Source organism: Lolium rigidum, chromosome 2 (assembly GCF_022539505.1).
Source record: "Lolium rigidum isolate FL_2022 chromosome 2, APGP_CSIRO_Lrig_0.1, whole genome shotgun sequence".
Classification (NCBI taxonomy): Eukaryota; Viridiplantae; Streptophyta; class Magnoliopsida; order Poales; family Poaceae; genus Lolium; species Lolium rigidum.
The window spans coordinates 220,663,427-220,688,572 of NC_061509.1; the positions used below are offsets into that span (position 1 = coordinate 220,663,427).

General features: G+C 44.1%; 2 protein-coding genes across 2 annotated transcripts; one reads left to right on the forward strand and one right to left on the reverse strand.

Annotated features, from left to right (window-relative positions):
* Positions 1-9,415: 9,415 nt before the first annotated feature.
* Positions 9,416-11,194, forward strand: LOC124692999 (60S ribosomal protein L31-like). The gene is made up of 2 exons (XM_047226437.1): positions 9,416-9,569; positions 10,775-11,194. Exons 1-2 carry the CDS (start codon positions 9,478-9,480, stop codon positions 11,052-11,054), a joined length of 372 nt encoding a protein of 123 aa, XP_047082393.1. The 5' UTR covers positions 9,416-9,477; the 3' UTR covers positions 11,055-11,194.
* A 4,699-nt stretch (positions 11,195-15,893) lies between these two features.
* Positions 15,894-16,405, reverse strand: LOC124688175 (probable glucosamine 6-phosphate N-acetyltransferase 2). The gene has a single exon (XM_047221892.1). It carries the CDS (start codon positions 16,403-16,405, stop codon positions 15,908-15,910), a length of 498 nt encoding a protein of 165 aa, XP_047077848.1. The 3' UTR covers positions 15,894-15,907.
* Between the last annotated feature and the right edge of the window lie 8,741 nt (positions 16,406-25,146).

The window sequence follows — 25,146 nt, forward strand, 5'->3', positions numbered from 1 at the left end:
TGTAGTATCTATAGGCGTGAGAGTTCTCCGCATATCCAACAAATATACCCTCTATGGTTCTAGTTTCAAATTTACCGAGCTTTCCTTTGTTGTTCTTAACAAGGCATTTGCATCCAAAGACACGAATATACATGACATTAGGCTTGTTACCGGTAAGGAGCTCGTATGGGGTTTTGTTGTGGAGGGGATGGAGGAAGAGCCGGTTGGAGTAGTGGACGGCAGTAGAGATGGCTTCTCCCCAAAAGTTGTGGGGTGAGTTGAATTCACTCAACATGGTTCTTGCCATCTCAATGATAGTCCGGTTCTTCCTTTCAACAACACCGTTTTGTTGAGGGGTGTATGGCGCCGAAAACTCATGCTTGATGCCCTCATCATCAACAAACTCTTGCATAGTGTAGTTCTTGAACTCGGTGCCATTGTCGGTCCTAATTGCCTTGATCTCGGATTCATACATACGTTGAGCTTTCTTGGCGAAGGTGATGAACTCTCTATGGGTCTCGTCCTTAGTCTTGAGGAGAAAGACCCAAGAGTATCTTGAGTAATCATCAACAATGACAAGTCCATACTTGCTCCCACCAAGAGTATCATAATGTGATGGCCCAAAGAGATCCAAATGAAGGAGCTCCAAAGGCCTAGATGTGGAAACAATACTCTTGATGGGATGCTTCTTCTTGAGTTGCTTTCCGGCTACACATGCACTACAAACACGATCTTTCTCAAAAGAAACGCCGGTTAGTCCCACAATATGCTCACCCTTTAGGAGTTGTTTAAGATTCCTCATGTTAACATGACCAAGGCGGCGATGCCACAACCAACCTTCGTCATGCTTGGCCGCCATTAGACATGTGGAGAAGGAGGGGCTCTCTTTCGAGAGGTCAACCACGTAAAGGTTGTTCTCCACATATCCAACAAGGACCAATTTGAGATTGTCGCTCCTAAAGACTTGCACATAATATTTAGTGAAATATGAATTGTAACCGGCATCGGCAAGATGATATATAGAAAGTAAGTTATAGCCAAGGTGTTCAACAAGCATAACCGTCTCAAGACACAAGTCCTTAGAGATTGCTACCTTGTCATACCCAAGTACCTTTCCCTTTGAGTTGTCACCAAAGGTAATGCTTGACTTCTTGTTGATATCTTCAATGAATTGATCAAGCACACCTTTTCCTCCGGTCATATGATTGGTGCATCCACTATCAAACACCCATTTTGGACCACCGGAGGAATACCCCTACAAAATCAAGTAGAGGATTTAGGAACCCATCGATTAATGGGTTCCTTTGCAATGGCAACAATATCTTTTGGTACCCAAATTGAGTACCCTCTATAAGCATAGCCATTAGGAGGGCCAACATAGTTAGCATATACATCACCATAATAATCAACAAATAATGCATAGTGATCGTTTGGCCCCGTGCGGTCACCACTAGTGGCTTTGCCCTTTGAGGCTTTGCCATTGTTAGTGACCTTCTTGTTCTTATCTTGAGCGGGTTTCTCCTTCTTGTAGTTGTTCTTCTTGTGAGACTTGGGAACATATCCAAGTCCATACTTTTGATTGTTTGACCTTTGCTTACTCAAGAGGTCATCCAATCCCATCTTGTTCTTGGCGATGGTGAACTTTGCAAGTTCCTTTGTTAACCTAACATTTTCCTCAAGAATAGATGCATGCTCACAAGAGGATTCATTAGGATGATAGTCGAGACCATATTTCGTCACCAAGGATTCAAGATATGCATTGGTCTCAATATGCAAAGAGAGTTCCTCTTGTAAACGAACATGTTCCTCAACAAGCTTAGCATGCTCACTAGTAAAAGATGTAGGGGGACTAGCATGCTTTTCAACAACAATGGGATCCTTCATTGATTCAAGTGCTCTCATGTAGGTTTCTTGGAGTAGGTCATGGTTCTCTCCAAGTTTCTTGAGCTCATCCTTTACAAGCTTGTTAGCTCTTTCAAGGTGGTCAAGATCCCTAGTGAGAGAAGCATGAGCAACTTCAAGTTCCTCTTTTGAGGTATGGAGCACTTGAGTCAAAGATTGAGCCCTATCAATAGTTTATAGGTCCTTAACTTTATCAAGTTCATAGGTTTCAATTTGTTGCTTAAGGCCTTGAGATATGCACCTTTCGGTTTTTAGCTCTTGTCTTAGGAGATTGAATCTCCGTTCCTTTTCATCCAATTGATATTCTAATTCCTCAATGGACTCATCCTTTTCTTTGAGAGAGTCCATCAAGAAATCAAACTTGACAAGAGCATCACCACGAAGGGTGCATCTAACATTGTAAAGTTTCTTAAGCACAATTAGTTCATCTTGATTTTCATTTTCATCATCAAGAACACTAGATAGGGAAGGTGGAGATTCCATTACCTTGGTTTCCCTTGCCATAAGACAAGAGCCAACGAGTGTAGAGGGGGAAGAGTCATCGGAGTCATCATCTTGAGTGATTCTTGCCATGAAGGAGGAACCAACATCATTCTCCGTGGAGTAGTCCTTGGAGTAGTCATATGTGAAGAGTGACCCGGGCTTGGAGAAAGCCAAACCGGCCACCCCGGCCTCCTTCTCCTCATCTTCATCTTCATCATCGGACAAGTACTCGGCTCCAACAAAAGCTCTTCCCTTGTTCTTCTTGAATCGATCGTTGATTGGGTTTGGCTTCAATCTTGGCTTGACCCCTTTGATGAATCTTGGCTTGTCTACCCTTTTCTCATAAGGGCACTCATTTGCAAAGTGGCTATCTTCATCACAATTGTAGCAAGTTCTCTTCTTCTTCTTGTCATTGAGGAGCATTGGAAACTTTGCCTTGTATTTCTTGGCAAAGAAAGCAAAGTCGGTAGCCATGTCACTAGTTGAAGTCATCTCTTCTTCTTCAATTTCATAGTCTTCTTTGCTTTCATGGTCGGCTCTAGCTTTGAGAGCAAGGTTGTGTGACGCTTCATGGTTGTGTGAGGCTTCATCAACACGGTTCATTGCCTTGAGCCTCTTTCCGGCTTTGGCCATGCTTTCATTGGCGGCCACATAGGAGACTAGATCATCGGAGTTGAGATCGGCACTCTTGGTCATGATTTGCAAGTTGAGTCCAAGGTTGGTGTCTTCTTGTTTGACGGCAATCATAGCAATGACCTTGGATTTTATGAAGGCTTCGTTCATCTCGAATCCGTCATTGTACTTCTCAAGCACCAAGTCCCTTGACCCTTACTTTCGAGCACCAAGCCTAGCATAGGCATCGAATACGGTTTCTCCATCTCGAATCATGAACTCGGTAGGCTTCTTGCTTTGCGGTCTCATAGAGAGCTGATTGGATCAAATCGGTTCCCTCTTGGAGTACTACGATCCGATCCCACAACTCTTTAGCGGAGACAATGTCATCGACTTGATCAAGAAGCTTGCGGTTGATGCCACTTCTAATCTTGTCACGTGCGGATGCATTGAGTTGACGGTTGTAGAACTCGGTGGAGGTCAACCGAGTAGGATCTTGTGGCTCCCGATGTCCATGAACAATGAGCTCCCATAGCTCCACACCTGCAGCCTGCGAATATGAGATTCCATAGCAGATTTCCAATGTGGAAAGTGAGTTCCATCGTAATGGGGAACGGTCCCACTATGGTTTATATGAGGCATGGGTGAAGTGTTTCTGGGATAGTCATGGTTAACATCATGGTAGGATTCCTTAGAGACCGAAGCCCCACTAGGAGCTCCACCCGCAGTTAGGTTCTTAAGCATGGCAGTTCATTTCGTCATTTGGTTTTGTAGCTCATCCTCCTTTTTCTTCTTCTCGGCATCATATGCCAAGAGTCTAGATTTCATCTCTTTAACCGAAAGGTTAGAGTCGTCATCTAGACCCTCGAAGAGTTTATCCATCTCACTCTTAAGGCGGTGAAGCCCTTAATAAGAGTCCAGGCTCGATACCAATTGAAAGTATAGAGATGGTAAACCTAGAGGGGGGTGAATAGGTTTCTACAGATTTTAATTCTTTCTTTGCAATATTAGGCTTTGCGGAATATAAAGGTGAGCCTAATGCAAACTAGGTGAAGCAACCTATATGAGGATACAACTAACTCAAGCACGAAGGCTCTCACAGGCAGTTAAATCACAAGTAAGGAGTTCGGTTAGAGATAACCGATAGCACGCGGAGACGAGGATGTATTCCCGTGTTCCCTTGCTTTGCAACAAGGTACGTCACGTTTGGAGGAGTGGAGGTCCCACGAAGGATTCCCCGCGCCACGAAGGCTCACCCTATTCTCCGGAGCCTATCCCACGAAGGAATAGCTCACTCACTTGTGGTAGACTTTGAGGTAGCCTCCAAACCTTCACAATCTTGCCCGGAGCAAATCCACAGCCCGGATGCTTCCGGACTCCTCTTGCCCACCTAGGGTTTCCAAGGAACCCTAGGAAGCAAGCTTCTCAATGAATACAAGGGGGAATGAGATTTGGCTTGGTAGAACGGTAGATCGGGTCCTCCTCTAATGATTCCCCGGAGGGATTTGAGTTTGGGTGGAGGAGGAGGGAGATCTGAGGCTTTTGGTGTTTCTAGCAATGGAGTAAGAGAGAGAGAGAGCTCAAGAACAGCTTATAGTATGTTGCCTAACCCTTCCAAGGTAGAAGAAGGGGTATTTATAGTGTTCTTCAAAATCTGGCCGTTGCCACTTGCCACCTCAGCATTCTTCCCGACAAACCCGGTCAGACCGGACCACAGACCGGACAGCCCGGTCGTGAGGCCGGTCAGACCGGACTGGTGACCGGAGCACCTTTGCGTCGTCCTGGCGCTTCTCCGGTTGGTGCCCGGTTGCTGCCCGGTTTCCGACCGGTCGACCGGACGGAGCGCCGGACCCGCCGGTCAGGAGCCCGGTTGACCGGGCCACGACCGGACCTGCTGGTTCCTCCTTTGGAGCCCGGTTTCCGACCGGTCGACCGGCCAGCACGCCGGACTGGCCGGTTGCTGGCCCGGTTTGACCGGGCTGGTGACCGGATTTCTCCTGTAACCCCTTTTTGTTTGTTGTTGAAATGGGGGGGTCTCCTTTAGCCTTCTTGTTCCTTTGATACACCATTTACGCCTGATTGCCTAATACCTGAGATTATCCTTATAAACATATTAGGCCAAATACTTTAGCACGGTGTCATCGTTACCAAAATAATGGATAAGGGTGAAATACCCTTACAGACTGCTTTCGCAGGCTGGTACCGGAGATCAAACTCCGACAACGCAAACATCCACTTACCCAGTCGTCCCTTCAACACAGGGGCCGACAGCATGTGCTTGACAACGTCTGACTTGCATATGACGAAGATTTCTGCCGTCAAAAGGATGTGATGCAGCTTGGTGCAGGTAAAGAACAGGCAGAGGCACAGTTTCTCGACCTCGGGATACCTCGTTTCCGCGTCCAACATCCTTCTGCCGAGGTAAAAACGACCTTTTCAACGCCCTCGTAGAGTTGCACCACCACCGAGGCGATGGGCGTGTCGGCCTATCGACAAGTAGATGTAGAACGGCATGTCTTGCTGGGGCGGAACTAGCACAGGCGGCGTCATCAGATACCGTTTAATTTCATCAAACGCCTGCTGCTGTTCTGCCCCCCAGTGAAATTCGTCATCAGACTTAGTCTTCACCAACGCCATGAACGGCTCTATCCGTCCTGACAGGTTAGAGATGAATCGGCGGACGAAGTTGATTTTGCCGATAAGACGTTGGAGTTCCTTCTTCGTGGTGGGCGGCTGCATGGTACGCACTGCCTCCTGACTTTTCAGGCCGATCTCAATTCCTCGCTCATGAACCAGAAATCCTAGGAACTGACCGGCCGTCACACCAAAGGCACACTTCTTTGGGTTCATTCTCAGTCCGAACTTCCGAGTTCGGTCTAGGACGTGTCGCAGATCTCCCAAGTGTCCCACCATGGAGACGGACTTGACTACCACGTCATCGATGTAGATTTCCACTAACTTGCCGATCAGATCGTGAAATATATAATTCATGGCTCTTTGATATGTTGCACCAGCATTCTTCAACCCGAAGGTCATGACCACATATTCAAACAACCCACTGCCCTCGGTACTCTGAATGCGGTCTTGTGTATATCTTCTGGAGCCATGAAGATCTGGTTATAGCCGGCGTTGCCATCCATGAAGCTTAAAACCTTGTGGCCAGCAGCTGCATTGATCAATGTCTCCGCCACAGGCATCGGATACTCGTCTTTTGGAGTGGCTCTGTTAAGATCTCGAAAATCGATAGCCACACGCCACCGGCCGTCCTTCTTTTCTACAGGAACGATACTGGAGATCCATTCAGCATACCTGCATGGCCTGATGAACCCGGCGGCCAACATCTTCTCGATCTCTTTCTTGACCTCTTCCAGGATTTCGGCCTTCATCTGACGAGCTCGTTGTTGGAACGGCCGAAATCCTTTCTTAAGGGGGAGCCGATGTTCAATGATGCTCCTGTCTAACCCGGGCATCTCTCGTATAGTCCCATGCAAAGCGATCCGGGTATTCTTTCAATAGAGCAATCATCCGACTCCTGAGCCGTGGGTCTAACTTCCTGCCGATAAAAGTTGGCCGAGGCTTGTCCCCGGGGCCGATATCGACTTCCTCTAGCTCGTCGGCCGAGGTGAACCCATACCCCAGCTTTCCGTCACCTGTGAGGTCGACGCCAAATCATCGGGAGAGCCGGTGGCGCGGATAATACGGTCCGATCGCTAGAATCGGCCTCCATCTTGATCATCACCAGGACCTTGTGGCAGTGTCGGAGCCGGTTGCGTGGATCGGCTCCCTCTTCATTCTTGCTATGAGAGCAGCTGCCCTCATTGCTACCCCTACCAGGGCGGTACCCAAGTTCTACCATGTTGATGCTGATGTCATGGGAGCGGGTTCCGTGGAAAGAGCCGATGAGTTCGGCTTCGAGGGTTGCCTTGATCTCGTCATGTTTCTTCTTGAGTTCATCGGACGGATCCTCGTACTTGACCGGAGTGCTTTCCGCCATCTCGGATGTAGATGGCGATGTGGTGGATGTCGAAGGTTGTCCCACCGGGCGTGCCGAGAATGTGTTGACGTCGAAACCCACCGGCGGGCAGCGACGGGCAACACAAGTAGAGCCGGGAACAACTAGGGCTGCGGCTGGCCCCGGTCCCTCGGAGCGACGGCCCGCAAAGCCTCCTGGTCACACGTCCGATGCTATCGCAAGGGCGTGCCACCCGACCTATACCCGGTCGGGAAGGTGTTGGATGATGCCTCGCTTAGTTTCCTGCATGGCATACACGCAAACATTAAATACGAGCCTCGATCGGCTCTCGAGTTATCCCGTGAATCGGCTCAAAGAGCCGATCCACCCATGATTCGTACAAGGTGTCCGAATATATGGTGGTCCTGCTTGATCAAGATAAAGCTAATGAGATCTACGACGATTTAGGGTTTTCACCGCATAATCGGATCATCCTACTCACGATTGGGCCTCGCGCTCGCGCACGGTGACCGTAAGCCGATCCTAGACAGGGCCTAAAAACCAACACGAGGTTGATCCCCGGAACATCCTTTCTAGGGCTAGCAAACTTCACCCTACACGCCGCTGGATCCTCCAACCCTTTGTAGGGCCTAACTAATGCGGATATTAAACTAATCCTTGCGGAACAAGGAGCAACCGTAACGGATCAGATCTACTAAACTATGATCAAGCGGGGTGCCGCCCCTACACCCGAGATAGGTGTAAGGGCGGCTAGATGCATAAGGGTCGCACTACGACAAGCATATGATACGAAGAACAATGCTAACCCTAACACATCTAAGATAACTACGTTGCTCGCCATCAAAAAGGCTTCGAGCACGAGCAACGCATGAACAACGTGGGTAGGCTTGTGCTGCCTAGATCGCAAGATGCGATCTAGGCAGCATGGTGCTTACCGGAGAAACCCTCGAGACGAAGGAGTTGGCGATGCGCCGAGATTTGTTTGTGTTGAACGTTGGTTGTTGTTTATTCCATAAACCCTAGATACATATTTATAGTCCAGGGGACTTTCTAATTTAGGCGTGCACCTAACCGTGCACGGGTAAAACTCCGACTCCTAACCGACACGTAACCTAATATGTTACAGATACAAGGGCAAACTAGCCCAAACTTTGCATGTAAGGCCGATTCACGTATTTCTTCTATATATATTCTTCAAGTCCATCTTGATCGCGGCCCACCTCTGACTCGGTCAAATTCCGGTGATAACAGAAGTAAAAAAATGCCCCAAAGAACAGTAAGAATACATGCATTTTTTTTTCTGTAAACGTCCTTGGTTATGCGACTCTACCCATGACCCATCGTCATCCTCGTCTCATCATAGCAAGTACAAAGTGAACAACCACATGAATGCATGCATAGAACTATAGATGACCAAGAGGAGTGTCGTTTGGGGCACCAAAACACGGTCCAACTCTTCCACAACACGACCAAACCGAAGAAACTATGAATTTCATTAACACATGGCTTCTGTTATGCTTGGCGTACATGCCATGATGAACTAAACATCTTGATGAAAATGATCAATAAAAATTAATCAATTCATTGAAGTAAGTTAGCTCCGAAAATATCAAAAGCGTACAAAAAATTGAATTATTCATATTCCTCAGCCACCTAGGTTAACCCTCAAGTCTTGTTCTCTTGAGAGAACACAGTTTACCACGTGTCGAAGAATTGACAAGGGCATATTTGGTTGATAACATAGTTCAGTCTTAACTTTTTTTTGGCCATGACCTAATTTTGAACCATGCTTGGATGGTTGTCAAAATTCTGCATGTCTACGACCCTTGATTAACTGCGATTTTTTTTTAAAAAATAAGACATTTTTCAGCAATTTAACAAGTAATACACGATTTTAAATTTTTGCAAATCTGTGACTCGGTTGGCTGGACAGCCGCTGATCGACAGAGTGGTGGCTGATCGACAGACTGGTGGCTGATCGACACACTGGCTGCTGAAGTACATGCTTTTGTGGTGGCTGCCCATACTCAAAACTTGGTCGGTTACAAGTCGGTCGATCGGCCACCAGCCGGCCGACCGAGTCCTAGATTTTAATTTTTTTGAAATCGTGTATTATTTATAAAATTAATCGAAAAATGTATTATTTAAATAAAAATAGCTGATTAACTTAAGTTCATTTTACTTTTTTTTTTGACCTGAAGTTCATTTTACTTGACAACGTTCGCCAAAACATGAGGATCCAAACCTTAATCAAAAGTACTGGCTAGCAATTTATTTTTGTGGAGTTCGCTTGGGCCGTTTTACCAAACACATTCATAGTTTCATCACTTGCACCAAAGGACGAAGGCCTTACCAAACGGGCCGTCATGTAACTGCTGGGAAAGGCCCAGTTAGCGGGCAAGCCCTAATTTCCGCCGCTATAAAGCCACGGCCCCTCGCGGCATCCGCTCTCCATTAGGGTTTATCTCCTCTCGCCGCAGCCGCCACCGAACGCAAGCGAGGAGAAGGGCGAAAGGCGGCGGTCGGAGATGTCGGAGAAGAAGCGCGCCCCCGGCCCTCGCAAGGACGAGGTGGTCACCCGCGAGTACACCGTCAACCTCCACAAGCGCCTCCACGGATGGTATCGTCCTCCCTCCTCTCCCATCCCCTCCATTCCCAAGCTCTGCGCTACCACTATAGATCCGCAAGCTAGATGTTACCTTGGTGCGTAACGGTGCGTCTCCATGGCGCTAGAGGCTCGCGTAGTTCAGATGCTGGCCGCGAAAGGTTGCCGCCCACGAGCACTTTGTGGGCTTGCGAATGGCTGTTGCACCTGTTTGGATTGATGTCCTTTGTCCAGCTAGATCATAGAAGGGATCGCATGACCGAGCGGGATTTCTATCCTGTAGATCCTGCTCTTGTATCTGATCTCACATTTTCACATACTAGATCTTCGTTTATTACAATGAGGTTGTTGGCATTTCATGGTTGTACTTTGGTAGGTGTAAATCGGGTATAGTCATGTGTCTGCCTTATAAATTATGTGGCTGATCACGGTTACATGCCCGAGAGATCAACTCTGCTCATCGTTACACGTATTGCTTATCTCAATGCTACTATGTGTTCCATTTGGGCCGTATATTTCACAGTTGCAGTGTCTTATATATCTGTTGTATGGTCTCATTGTTTGTAAACTTGTAAGCAACTGATTGTTTGCCCGGACATAGTCAGGTATCTGTCTTGAAATTGTGGTTGATACAGTTACTTGTCCGGTACATTGATGTTGCTCATCGTTACACTTGCTGCCTTCATATGCTGTCATGTGTTCCATTTGGGCTCTATATTATAAGTAAAATTTGTCATTTGCTGTAATTTTTGTCTTGCCCGGTCATAGTCAGGTATCTGTCTTATATAATGTGGTTGATACAGTTACATGCCCGGTATATAGATGTTGCTCATCGTTACATATGTCGCCTTCAAATGCTATCATGTGTTCCATTTGGGCTCTACATTTAAACTAGCGTTAGGTATCTCATCCTATAGTTTGTCCATTATGCCCGGTCATAGTCAGGTATCTGTCTTGAAATGTTGTGGTTGGTACAGTTACATGCCCGGTACATAGATGTTACCCATCGTTACACTTGCTGCTTTCATATGCTGTCATGTGTTCCATTTGGGCACTACACTTAATGAGATTTGTTTTGATTTTATTATGTGTGATTGTCTAACTTCTTTCTTATGCAGCAGTATATATAGTAACCTGTACATTGAACTGTGTTCTATTCCCGTATTTCTCATGCTTATTTTTCTCAATCCCTGATGGTTGTTTCATGTTCTCTTGAACAGCACTTTCAAGAAGAAGGCGCCTAATGCAATCAAGGAGATCCGCAAGTTTGCACAGAAGGCCATGGGAACCACAGATGTCCGCATCGATGTGAAACTCAACAAGCACATCTGGAGCAGCGGTATCAGGAGTGTCCCAAGGAGAATCCGTGTCAGAATTGCCCGCAAGAGGAATGACGAGGAGGATGCCAAGGAGGAGCTCTACTCGCTGGTCACAGTCGCTGAAGTCCCCCAGGAAGGTCTTAAAGGTTTGGGCACCAAGGTTGTTGAGGATGAGGACTAAACCCTCTGTCGTTTCTATCAGTTAGAACTTAATACATATGCCCGCTGAGAGCAAATTTGGAAGTCTTGCTTTAAGCTTATTGTTATCTACTGTTCATGACTTCTTGATAGAAGATTTGAGATGCTGGATGTTTTGTTCAAGTTTTGACTTGGTTGATGACTTGTGATGTTCTCTTATGTATCACATTTGAGCTGAATTCCTTGTTAGGAATGCTAGGATCTTTGTAGCTTTAGTACTTCAGGAGGTATCCAAGGTTGATCACCTGGTTTGTTGCAACTTGCAACCCTTGCTGCATCAGATTTTTTTCTTGGAAATCGATAAGGCCCGTTGTTGCTTTGCATCATCCAACATAAAACATTGTAAGCACCAACCCCTCGTCATTTGGCGCCCACATAAGTGGGAAAAACATCTGAGAAGCCATTGTTTGGTAATGTCATTTCCTAGAGCCATATGTCTGTTAATGTCAAATCATCGGTGTAGCCATTGTGTAGTAATGTCTTCCTAGGAACCATTGTTTGGTAATGTCATTTCATAGTGTGAAACGTCTGTGGTTGCACAGAAGTGAATGTTCCCTCGAGCATTGTTGATAGATCCGTTTCCATGGCTATAACATCTAACCTAAGCATGTCAGGGCCTTCCATTGGCAGAAAGTTTTTCTCAGAATGTATAACATAAGTCAGCTTTGATTGGGAATGGTGTTTTGACACATGGGAGCATATGCTCCTTTTATTTTGAAATACATGTTAAATACATTTTAAAATTTTAAAAATTGAAACGAAAAATTTGCACGAACATCTTCACGTGCTACACGCTCACAAAGTCGTTTCATAAAAATCCGACTTGTCGTGTGACGTGCGTAAAAAAGACAAAATTCAATGCTGAAAATAAGGCTTTTTAGGAGATAAATTTTCTCTTTTTTATACAGACCTTAAAACATATTGATTCTTTGTGAAACTTGACGAACATACGCATTTTGTGGAAACGTACATGTAGAATTTTTTGTCAAATTTTTTTGACATTTCGAAATATAACTTTTTGATAGAGGGAGCATATGCACCCGGGAGCCGAATTGAATTTCCGGCTTTGATGGATCAACTATCAGCCATGAATTACAAGCAAATGGACTTATGTATATAAGATCTCATAGGTATTTGAGTATGTGCAAGTAAGCACCCAATAAGCAAGTATACTCCATTAAATGCAAGTAGTTCATTACATGTTCATTGAGCTCAGCTCAAAACGCAGTGAAAAGTGTATCATCTGAAAGAAAGAAAAGACACCAGGAAGGAGAACAGGATCGGCTACATCAAAGATAGAACGAGCATTTTTCATTAATCGTTGGGATTGCATGACGGAAAACTGGAGTGAGCTTTGTCAGGCTCCGGACCAACCCCACCCCACAGCAGTGTGTTTATGTTCTGTCAATCCGCAGCGATTCCTCACACCGATGATCCAACATCATCAGATTGTTGTCCAACGGGCTCGAATTACATTTCTTGCACAGCGGTTATGGTCGACAAAAGCTTGCTTGACAGCACTTCAACACGTGGCCATTTTAATCCCTGAAAGCACATTTCATTACGAACAGTCCAGATAGGCCACATGACAGCAGAAGTAAAAATATTCATAACTGAATTCTTATTCCCACTAATCCACCATCTAGCTACTGATTCAAAAAAAGTGCCCACATCTTTGTTAAAAACAAGAAGAAACCATCTCCCAGATAAATAGACACTACTCGAAAACAAATGGTTAATAGACTCTTGGTTCATTGCAAAATAAACAAGTCAAGTCATCCACCTGTCTTTGTTTACTCAAATTATTCCCTAGTGAGAAGTTTATTATTTGAAAGCAGCCACATGGAAGTTTGAATTCTGAGGGGATATGTGGAGCTTCCAAACAGCTGGAGTGTGAACTAGAACTACATCACCATTATTCACAACACCATAAACCAGCTCAAGCTATCTAGAGAATAAAGCCAGGCTAACCGTTCTTCGGAAAGTAAATCTCAAATTTGTACCATCCCAAGCATCAGCAAGCGTACAACATATAAATTCCAAAAGAGAATAGTGAGTGAGCAGTTGCCAAGCCAAGTATCTTCCCAAAAAAGGACCCTCTTACCATTTCCCACTTGCCACCTGTGCCCAACTGAAGTAGCAGCTGCCGCCCACATTATTTCTTTCCAAAAAAGGAGAGCAATGCAACAGCCTAGCTCTGAAAATATTCGGCGACAACTTATACTTACAATCAATTACTATCATCTCCCCGATTTTGTTGTTACCAATATGATATCTTCTAATCCAGGAAGAAAGCAAACGGAGATTAAGACCCCTAAGGTTTTGAATACCCAAACCACCATATTCTTTGATTCTTTTTTTGAATAATAAAGTCTCAGTAACCCAAATGGTGTCTATGGTAGTTGCCAATATTATTCAAGAAAAAATAGGCCATCTGGGAATTAATTGGCTTAATGGCCCACTTAGGGAATTTCAGAAAAGAGAGCAAAAACATAGGGATAGATGCAATACAAGACTGAAGCAAGATCAGTCTTGCCTTATATGAAAGAAGCTTCCCTTTCCATCCAGAAATTCTTTTGATAATTTTATCAAGAATATACTGCAGATCCTCCTTTTTATGTTTGGAAAAATGGAGGGAAACACCAAGGTACATGAAAGGAAAATCACTCAACTTGCAGCCATATATTATTTGCATCTTGATCAACATTAATTGCATACAAACTTAATTAACATATATTATTTATAGTAGGACCAAAGAACTTGATTTAAAGCATTAGTATAGAAGGCTATAGTGCAGTATGTATATTTATATTTGTACACAACTTATAGAGCAGCAAAACATAGCAAATACGACGATACAAACTAGCTTCGAGTAACCTTGTGAATATAATAGTTACTATTCATGCGTTGCTGCAAGATTCCGATAAAAAATTTACATATTAAGAAAGTCAGTCGCGCCATAATAGGACGTGTGCCGCATGCTGAAGGTGTCAAAATGACTTGTAACAGTTGGCGCCAAACTAGCAAAGTTAACCATCTCCATAGCAATATCAAGCTTTAGTCAAAGATTTATGTGTGCCCAATCATAAGTCCTGGAACGAATAACAAATTGATAAACTGTTCCAACAGCCTACTACAGCAATTATAAAGCAAACTCTTCTCGTTATGTCACAAAAAAATGATATCCTTTGGTGGAAACTGACACCACAGGGAAATGCAGCTCCAAGAGTGCCAACAGTGCTTGTTTGCAACGGATTCAAGAGTTGGGAGAACCTACACCGACTCAGGTACACCCTTCTACTGTCTAGCTACTCAATCAGGGGCGGCGAAACAAAATGATCACCCTCTGAGTTCACTTTAATGGTGGTGTCTTTGAAAATCAAGAAATGGTCATTGCTCTGAAAGAAAACACGGAGCTCCCCTACCAGATCAACATAGCAGTGAAAGCAAGTATTTCTAGACTTGAAATGCGTGATGTTACTCACAATCATGCACATGATACTGATCATGGTCAGGTGAAATGACAGCCTCTCTCCCACCGCGGAGAAACAATGAAGATAGATCTCACAATTATAGGGCCCAATATGTTTTTGGACATGGCGTGGAAAACTCGCAAAGCTCCAGGGGCGGCTGGAAGAACATCTACAGGCATATGGCTTTTCTGTCAATTCCAGCACAACCAACACAGCACGATCACAGGCAGAAGCTTGGCTCTTCTTCTTGCGGCAAGGGTGGCAAACCTCTGCAACTTCAACATGTCGCATTTCTCATGGACAACCTGTCCCTTGCAAGAACAACATCAACAAAATCGGCTACAGATCCTCAGGTTCTTAGGGAGATCAGACAACAAATTGTCCAATTCAAACATGCCTCACCAGAACTTACGCCTAAGGTGCATCACATCGCCAGGGATCTTAATGGTGTAGCGGACAACTGTGCGTCTGTGTGCAGCAGGCAATCAGACAGACTCAGTCCGAGCCAAACTCTAGTTGTACCAATTCAGCTCATGTAAACGGCAAGTGCGCTGCTCCTTCTGCTCTTCACAATTGAAAGATCCAGGACATTGAATTGCATGCTGTAATGCGCTCGTGAGATGAATGAACTTTAGCGCCTCTGGCGCCTCTCTATTAAAAAAAAGAACCCTATAGCAATATCACCAGCTGCATAGAACTATAATTGCATCTACTTCAGTCAATGTCTCAAATCTTAGGCTGATGGATGTTGAATATTTACACAGAGCATCAGTTGGTCAATCTCTAAAAGCGAAACCTCAAGAGGCTCAGTACTAAAAGCTTATCTTTCAGCAACAATCACTGCACACTGTTAGACGTTGTTACCTATGATACAGAATGTTATGCAATAGGCATGATTTGGTAAATGCCCCAAATGGCTTAATTCACTATACCAGCTCTTACCATAATTATGGTGTTATTGTTATCTACTATGCAGAGAACTTCACCCGGTTCTAACATAGACTGAGAAAATCCCCCATACACTTCTCCATGGTTGACAATGCTTAACCAACAGCTTCTTGACTGAAGGAGCTAGTAGCAAGTTTCGAGATATATATTATCCGGGTTAATCAGACAATATAGCAACCTAATGTTCTATCACGAATGTAGCAGGTTACCGGCTAAATCTTATTAAAGTGCAGCATAAACAGGCCAAATCCAGATAGACACATGACATTGTTTGGATTCCATAGATAACATTCTCAGCCACGAACGCACAAGTTCAGCGAAATGATATGGTACCAGCTTACTACAGCCAAAGGAAGAATATGCGAAGAGACGAAGAAATGCGGCCTCTATTGCGTTATTACTTATTACCCATGGATCAGAAGTACACGGCCATCTGAACCCCCTTCTCCACGAAGCCGCATTTGGCGTAGTACGCGCGCAGGTCGGGGGTGCAGTCCAGGATGACCTTGTAGCAGCCGGCCTCCTTGGCGATCTCCACGAGGCGGCGCACGACGCGGAGCCCGAGCCCGCGGCCGCGCGCGGCGGCGTCGACCACGACGTCCTCCACGTGCCCCACCTTGCCGCCGCCGCGGAGGAACTTGCGCTCCACGAAGAGGCACCCCGTGGAGAGGATCCTCCGCTCCGGGGCCGCGGCGGGGTCCTCGGCCACGAGGATGACGTGGTCGTCGCCGAGGGCCGCGAGGTCGGCGAAGCACGCGGCGAACTCTGACGCGGTGAGGTCCGGGCAGGAGGAGAGCTGGGCGAGGAGGGGCAGGAACCCCCTCTCGCGGTCGGCGATCTCTAGGCGGCGGATCAGGACGGCGCCGTCGGCCTCGGCGGGGCCGGCGGCTGGTTCCGGCGAGGTGGATGTCATCTGGATCTGTGTTCGAGGACTCTGGACTGAAGCGTCTAGCTTAGTCAGGTGACAGTTCTTTTTTTTTCTTGTGAACGTTGAGCCGTTGGATGGCGCGTCAACGCCGTCGGTCGACCATGGCCATTTTGTTCGCCGTACAAGTGGAAATGAGGAACACGGTGAGGGATTGGCGGTGCTCCAGTGAGATCAGTGGAGGGGAGAAGGCCAGAAGTTATCGCCGGCAAGAAGATAACAGAAGCGGGGTGAAACGAAGATGAATGGAAACAGTGGCGCCACACAAACGGCACTGAAAAGCAAAAACTCAGACTGGGTAAACATCTGGTGGGGGGTGAGCCTATTTCCCTTTTTCTGTTGCACTAGGTAAACCTCGAAAAACTGAAACTGATTTATCTAAATTTCACAAAAGCTACAGAACACTACATGTTTTCCATACGATCTTATGAAAGTCTGGCTTCCACTATCAGAAGATAACTTAACGTAAATTCAAACCATAAATTCACGTGGAACAAAAATAAAGGAAGTTCAACAATGCAGCCCTGACACAAAAGTTAAGAAGGAAATCATCCGCGTAAAGTTTTAACGACATTACAACAACGCAAAGGGCTATCAAATGATATAAACGAGATATTCAAAAGGAAACAACCTATTGTCTGCAATCTCCAACTCTCGTCGTATATAGAACAAAGAACAGACATAATTTCTCCTTCCAAGCTTCATTTGCTTCCTGATGTTCATCATCTTGATTTGAAGGTTTCAATAGATCAAAAGTGTTTGCGCCAGCATGTGATTCTAGGGCCATTCTTTGAAGATTGTTCTTCCCTTTCAGCATCAACTCCCTATCTTCTACTCCCTATGTTCCTAAATTTAAGCCAAGTAGTTTTTGGTACAGAAATTAAAGAAACGCATATTGAGATAAAATTACACCAGTTTTGGGCGGGATTACCCCTATAAATTTTACATGAGAAAATAGAGGACTTTGCATAAGATAAAAAAATATAATCAAATCTCTATAAAAAAAATCCATATAAATGGTGTGTCCCACTAAAGCTTATATTCTGATTTTTTTCTGGAAAAACTATATAGCTTATATTCAAGAACAGAGAGAGTATTACTTTATCAAAATAAAGGTCAAGAAAGAAAAGCCGAGCTTAGCTAAGAGGACAACTAGATTAAAGCAACCTGAACATTTCAATCTAAACAACTCAAGAGGAAGTATAATTATGTTTTCTTATTGATTTTTGTACTATACTCTTTTTTCATTTACGAGTGACCATAGTTACTGCCCTTGGAGTCCTTCTTGCTTAGTTGCTTCAAACTGAATCTCGGTGAACGCGAGGCACGAGCAAAAAAACAAATCACATAATGTTGATAAGTTTTGCAAATAGGATGGTCCCCTACGACTAGGTCTTGGATACTTTCCTATTACACATGCATGCTTGGGCTTTTTTTTTTTGAACAGGAAGGGTCCCGAAGGACCTAGGGCTTCATTTCTTGAGCGGTGGAGTTACATTTTACAGATAAGGCCATAAGGAAATAGAAAATTACAAGCCAGCCCTTACAAATTGCATTGAGGACCTCCAGATAAAAATGAAAAAAGCGATCAGGTCCAGCTCCATCTTCACCGCAACGAAGCTCGCCGGAGTCAACCTCTGTGCCGCCGGGGACGAGACCACTTGGGGTGCAGAAGTGGGATCCAACTCCAACGAGCCTGTAGATCCTCCGAGTCGGCAAGAAAGCTTGACGGAGGTAGTTGTTGACCTGAGGACGGCTTGTGGCCGTCACACGAGGGTGGAGGGGCCGCCCTTCGGCCATGAGATACGGCGACAGTGGCGCCGTGGAGATCCTCTAGAAGATCTGCGGGCGGCCATGATTTGTCGCCGCCACGCAAAGATGGAGGGGCTGCCTTTCAGCCATGGTGTACGGCGATAGTAGCGCCGTGGAGATCCTCTGAGAAGAAGCCACCGAGCTTCGCTGCTGCAGATACGGCGACCATCTGGAGGCAGCAAGCAGCACCTTCTCCCTCTCGTCACCGCGACGAGGAAGAAGAAAGAGCCTGCCGCTGCACCTCTGGCCATCAGATCCGCCAAGAACGGCCTTATTTATGGAGATCTTCGCCTCCCTCCACCACCACATCTCCGGCTCCGACCACCGAAGCTCGACGAGGCAGAAAACGGGAGCAAGGCAGTGCCAGATCTGGCCGATGAGATCTGCCACTTCCCTCCCGGCATGAGCGCCATACGCCATAGAGGACCAAATACTAAACCTAACACTACACCTAGCTACTCCGGCGCCATCTCCCCTCCAACTCCGGCCGGCTACTCCGGCGGAGAGGAGAAGGGAGAGGCCCGGTGAGAGAGAAGCGGGGTTCAGGTACTCAGAGCAGAGCGAGGTGGGGGGGGGGGAATGAGTGCTTGCATGCTTGGGCTTGAGTGAGATTTCGGAACTTATGCATGATAATGTAACATAATTAATTTTGCGTATGTGAATTGTATGCATAATTAATTATGCTCATATTTCACAGTCAAATGATCTATCCACATAGATATGTTCGTGTAACAGGCTACGTGTAGGACAAAAACATCTTTTTTACAGTTGCATGTACCTACATCAGTGATGTCAACAAAGACATCAGCAATGTGCTGATTTAATTCTCTTATAAAATTATGAAATAAAACTAAAATATAACTTAAACACGATTATTTTGTGAAACATATGGTAGTGATATCGGTAGTTTCACTTTTTTACGAAAATGTTTCACAGTGTGGCCCATGCATTAGTTTAGTTTTACACAAGTTTCACTTACGTTTCAATTAGTAGTTTTATATTAGACAAAATATCAAAAAACTCACCATTCTCAAAGCAGACTGGACAGTGGATGTGACGTTGGTATGTACGGGCGCCCGTAAAATCATGTGTAGGAGAACTGGGAATCGAAACAATGGTCCATTTAAATACATTAGGTAAAAATTTAGAAAAATTCGCACATCCAAGTGATGTCTACGGGTGCTTCTATTCTTGTAGACAGTGTTGGGCCTCCAAGAGCAGAGGTTTGTAGAACAGCAGCAAGTTTCCCTTAAGTGGATCACCCAAGGTTTATCGAACTCAGGGAGGAAGAGGTTAAAGATATCCCTCTCAAGCAACCCTGCAATCACGATACAAGAAGTCTCTTGTGTCCCCAACACACGTAATACACTTGTCAGATGTATAGGTGCACTAGTTCGGCAAACAGATAGTGAAATACAAGTAGTATGGATGTATATGAGTGGTAATAACAATCTGAATAAAATATGGCAGCGAGTAAACATGCAACGTAACGAGTAAATAAACGGAGTTTCGATGCTTAGAAGCAAGGCCTAGGGATCATACTTTCACTAGTGGACACTCTCAACATTGATCACATAATAAAACCACTCTACACTCTCTTGTTGGATGATGAACACCACTAATTGTGTAGGGCTACAAGAGCACCTCAATGCCGGAGTTAACAAGCTCCACAACATTCGATATTCATATTTAAATAACCTTAGAGTGCATGACAGACCAACGCAATTACACCGAGTACTAACATAGCATGCACACTGTCACCATCACAGTACGAAAGGGGGAATAAATCACATCAATACTATCATAGTAATAGTTAACTTCATAATCTACAAGAAATCACAATCATAACCTACGCCAAGTACTACATGATGCACACACTGTCACCATTACACCATGGAGGAGGAATAGACTACTTTAATAACATCACCAGAGTAACACATAGATGAATAGTGATACAAAACTCATATGAATCTCAATCATGTAAGGCAGCTCATGAGATCATTGTATTGAAGTACATAGGAGAGAGATTAACCACATAGCTACCGGTACAGCCCCGAGCCTCGATGGAGAACTACTCCCTCCTCATGGGAGACATCAGCGTTGATGGAGATGGCGGTGGTGTCGATGGAGATGCCTTCCGGGGGCACTTCCCCGTCCCGGTGGCGTGCCGGACTCCTGCCCCCCAGATCTTGGCTTCGCGATGGCGGCGGCTCTGGAAGGTTTCTCGTACCGTGGCTTTTCCGTATCGAGGTTTTAGGTCAGGGACCTTTAAATAGGCGAAGAGGCGGAGTCGGAGGGCTGACGAGGCGGTGACACAATAGGGGCGCGGCCCAGGCCCCGGCCGCGCCACCCTGTCATCCGGTGGCCCTGTGGCCCCCTCCGGTGGCTCTCGGGTGTTCCGGAAGCTTCGTGGAAAAATAGGATGCTGGGCATTGATTTCGTCCGATTCCGAGAATATTTCCTTACTAGGATTTCTGGAACCAAAAACAGCAGAAAACAACAACCGGCCCTTCGGCATCTCGTCAATAGGTTAGTTCCGGAAAACGCATAAATATGACATATAATGTGTATAAAACATGTGAGTATCATCATAAAGTAGCATGGAACATAAGAAATTATAGATACGTTTGGGACGTATCAAGCATCCCCAAGCTTAGTTCCTACTCACCCTCGAGTAGGTAAACGATAACAAGAATAATTTCTTAAGTGACATGCAATCATAATCTTGATCAATACTATTGTAAAGCATATGAGATGAATGCAGCGATTCGAAGCAACGGTGAAGACAATGAGTAAACAAATGAATCATATAGCAAAGACTTTTCATGAATAGTACTTTCAAGACAAGCATCAATAAGTCTTGCATAAGAGTTAACTCATAAAGAAATAAATTCAAAGTAAAGGCATTGAAGCAACACAAAGGAAGATATAAGTTTCAGCGGTTGCTTTCAACTTCAACATATATATCTCATGGATAATTGTCAACACAAAGCAATATAACAAGTGCAATAAGTAAACATGTAAGAATCAATGCACACAGTTGATACAAGTGTTTGCTTCTGGGATAGAAAGAATAGGCAAACTGACTCAACAATAAAGTAAAAGATAGGCCCTTCGCAGAGGGAAGCATGGATTACTATATTTGTGCTAGAGCTTTTATTTTGAAAACAAGAAACAATTTTGTCAACGGTAGTAATAAAGCATATGTGTTATGTATAAGACATCCTATAAGTTGCAAGCCTCGTGCATAGTATACCAATAGTGTTCGCACCTTGTCCTAATTAGCTTGGATTAACATGGATTATCATTGCATAGCATATGTTTCAACCAAGTGTCACAAAGGGGTACCTCTATGCCGCCTGTACAAAGGTCTAAGGAGAAAGCTCGCATTGGATTTCTCGCTTTTGATTATTCTCAACTTAGACATCCATACCGGGACAACATAGACAACGAGATAATGGACTCCTCTTTAATGCATAAGCATTCAACAACAATTAATATTCTCATAAGAGATTGAGGATTAGTTGTCCACATTGAAACTTACACCATGAATCATGGCTTTAGTTAGCGGCCCAATGTTCTTCTCTAACAGTATGCATACTCAAACCATTTGATCATGAAAATCGCCCTTACTTCAGACAAGACGAACATGCATAGCAACTCACATGATATTCAACAAAGGTGTAATAGTTGATGGCGTCCCCAGAGACATGGTTACCTCTCAACAAGCAACTTATTAAGAAATAAGATACATAGCTACATATTCTTCACCACAATAGTTTTTAAGGCTATTTGTCCCATGAGTTATGTATTGCAAAGGCAAAGAATAGAAATTTTAAAGGTAGCACCCAAGTAATTTACTTTGGAATGGCGGAGAAATACCATGTGGTAGGTAGGTATGGTGGACACAAATGGCATGGTTATTGGCTCAAGGATTTGGATGCACGAGAAGAATTCCCTCTCAATACAAGGCTAGGCTAGCAAGGTTGTTTGAAGCAAACTCAAGTGTAAAACGGTGCAGCAAGACTCACATATGAACATATTGTAAGCATTATAAGACTTTACATCGTCTTCCTTGTTGTTCAAACACCTCACTAGAAAATATCTGACCCTTAGAGAGACCAATCATGCAAACCAAATTTTAGCAAGCTCTATGTATTTATTCACTAATAGGTGCAAAGTATATGATGCAAGAGCTTAAACATGATCCATATGAGCACAACAATTGCCAAGTATCAAATTATTCAAGGCATTATACCAATTACCACATGCGGCATTTCCCGTTTCCAACCATATAACAATTAACGGAGCAGTTTCAACCTTTGCCATGAACATTAAAAGCTAAGAACACATGTGTTCATATGAACCAGCGGAGCGTGTCTCTCTCCCACACAAGCATTTATTCAGAGAATAAAAATAACAAAACAAAAATAAAAGCACAAAGACGCTCCAAGTAAAGCACATAAGATGTGACGAAATAAAAATATAGTTTCACTAGAGGTGACCTGATAATTTGTCGATGAAGAAGGGGATGCCTTGGGCATCCCCAAGCTTAGATGCTTGAGTCTTCTTCAAATATGCAGGGATGAACCACAGGGGCATCCCCAAGCTTAGACTTTTCACTCTTCTTGATCATATTGTATCATCCTCCTCTCTTGACCCTTGAAAACTTCCTCCACACCAAACTCAAAACAAACTCATTAGAGGGTTAGTGACAAGGGATTAACTTATCAATGCCTACGGGTTGTAGACTAGGGTTTAGTTGGAAGTAGAGGGCAAGTAGATCTCGAAGGTTTCAGCCGAAAAGTACTCAACGATTATGAAAACTAGGGTTTGAGAAACAATGATTCGATGCTTTCTTTGTCCCTCGACTCCCCCTTATATAGGAGGTGGAGCTGAGGGATTCGTATTGTACAAGTTACAAAGTTCGGGAGGGTTTCCAACTCATCCCGTAAGATTACAAACATCATCTCCTAATACAACTCTAACTTTCCTTAATATCAACTTGGGCTTCCGATTCTTCTTATTCTTCGAGTCGTGGGCCTTCAGTAAACCCCGGGTACTATCTTCGGCAGGCCCATTGGGGATGCCTATGTCAGTTAGTGCATAATCAAAAATTCACATGTTCAGAGGTGACACAATCATTGTTAACACTTCTGGACATTGCCCAAAGCTACTGGAAGGTAATGGAACAAAGAAATCCATACAACACAGCAAAAGAGGCAATGCGAAATAAAAGGCAGAATCTGTCAAAACAGAACAGTCCGTAAAGACGAATTTTAAAGAGGTACCAGACTTGCTCAGATGAAAATGCCCAAATTGAATGAAAGTTGCGTACATATCTGAGGATCACGCACGTAAATTGGCAGATTTTTCTGAATTACCTACAGAGAATCATACCCAAATTCGTGACAGCAAGAAATCTGTTTCACGCGAGTAATCCAAATCTAGTATTGACTTTACTATCAAAGACTTTACTTGGCACAACAATGCAATAAAATAAAGATAAGGAGAGGTTGCTACAGTAGTAACAACTTCCAAGACACAAATATAAAACAAAATTGCTGTAGTAAAATAAACACATGGGTTATCTCCCAAGAAGTGCTTTCTTTATAGCCATTAAGATGGGCTCAGCAGTTTAATTGATGCACTCCCAAGAAATAAGAGTTGAAGCAAAAGAGAGCATCAAGAGGCAAATTCAAAACAAATTTAAGCCTAACATGCTTCCTATGCATAGGAATCTTGTAAATAAACAAATTCATGAAGCATGATGCAACAAGCATAGAAAGATAAAACAAGTGTAACTTCAAAAATTTCAGCATATGGAGAGGTGTTTTAGTAACATGAAAATTTCTACAACCATATTTTCCTCTCTCATAATAACTTTCAGTAGCATCATGAGCAAACTCAACAATATAACTATCACATAAAGCATTCTTATCATGAGTCTCATGCATAAAATTATTACTACTCCCAACATAAGCATAATCAATTTTATTAGTTGTAGTGGGAGCAAATTCAACAAAGTAGTTATCATTATTATTCTCATCAAGTGTAGGAGGCATATTGTAATCATAATTAAACTTATCCTCCATAGTAGGCGGCACCAAAAGACCACTATCATTATAATCATCATATATGGGAGGCATATCATAATCAACATAAACTTTCTCCTCAATACCCGGAGGGCTAAAGAGATCATTCTCATCAAAACCGACCTCCCCAAGCTTAGAATTTTATATATCATTATCAACAATGGTGTTCAAAGCGTTCATACTAATATTACTACTAGCATGCCAATAAGATTCCACAGGTTTTTTTAATTTTCGCATTAAACCATTCATGTCTTGACTCAGGAAATAGTACAAAAAGCTCACAGATGTTTTCCATTATGCCTTACTAGTGTAAAACAAGAAACAAAAAGATGCAATTGCAGGATCTAAAGGAAATAGCTTCGAACACTCACACAATGGCGCCAGAAAAGTACTTTGTTACCTGGGACCGGAGTATGAGTGCCTTTTACCTTTCCTCCCCGGCAACGGCGCCAGAAAAGTGCTTGATGTCTACGGGTGCTTCTATTCTTGTAGACAGTGTTGGGCCTCCAAGAGCAGAGGTTTGTAGAACAGCAGCAAGTTTCCCTTAAGTGGATCACCCAAGGTTTATCGAACTCAGGGAGGAAGAGGTCAAAGATATCCCTCTCAAGCAACCCTGCAATCACGATACAAGAAGTCTCTTGTGTCCCCAACATACCTAATACACTTGTCAGATGTATAGGTGCACTAGTTCGGCAAAGAGATAGTGAAATACAAGTAGTATGGATGTATATGAGTGGTAATAACAATCTGAATAAAATATGGCAGCGAGTAAACATGCAACAGAACAGTAAATAAACGGAGTTTCGATGCTTAGAAGCAAGG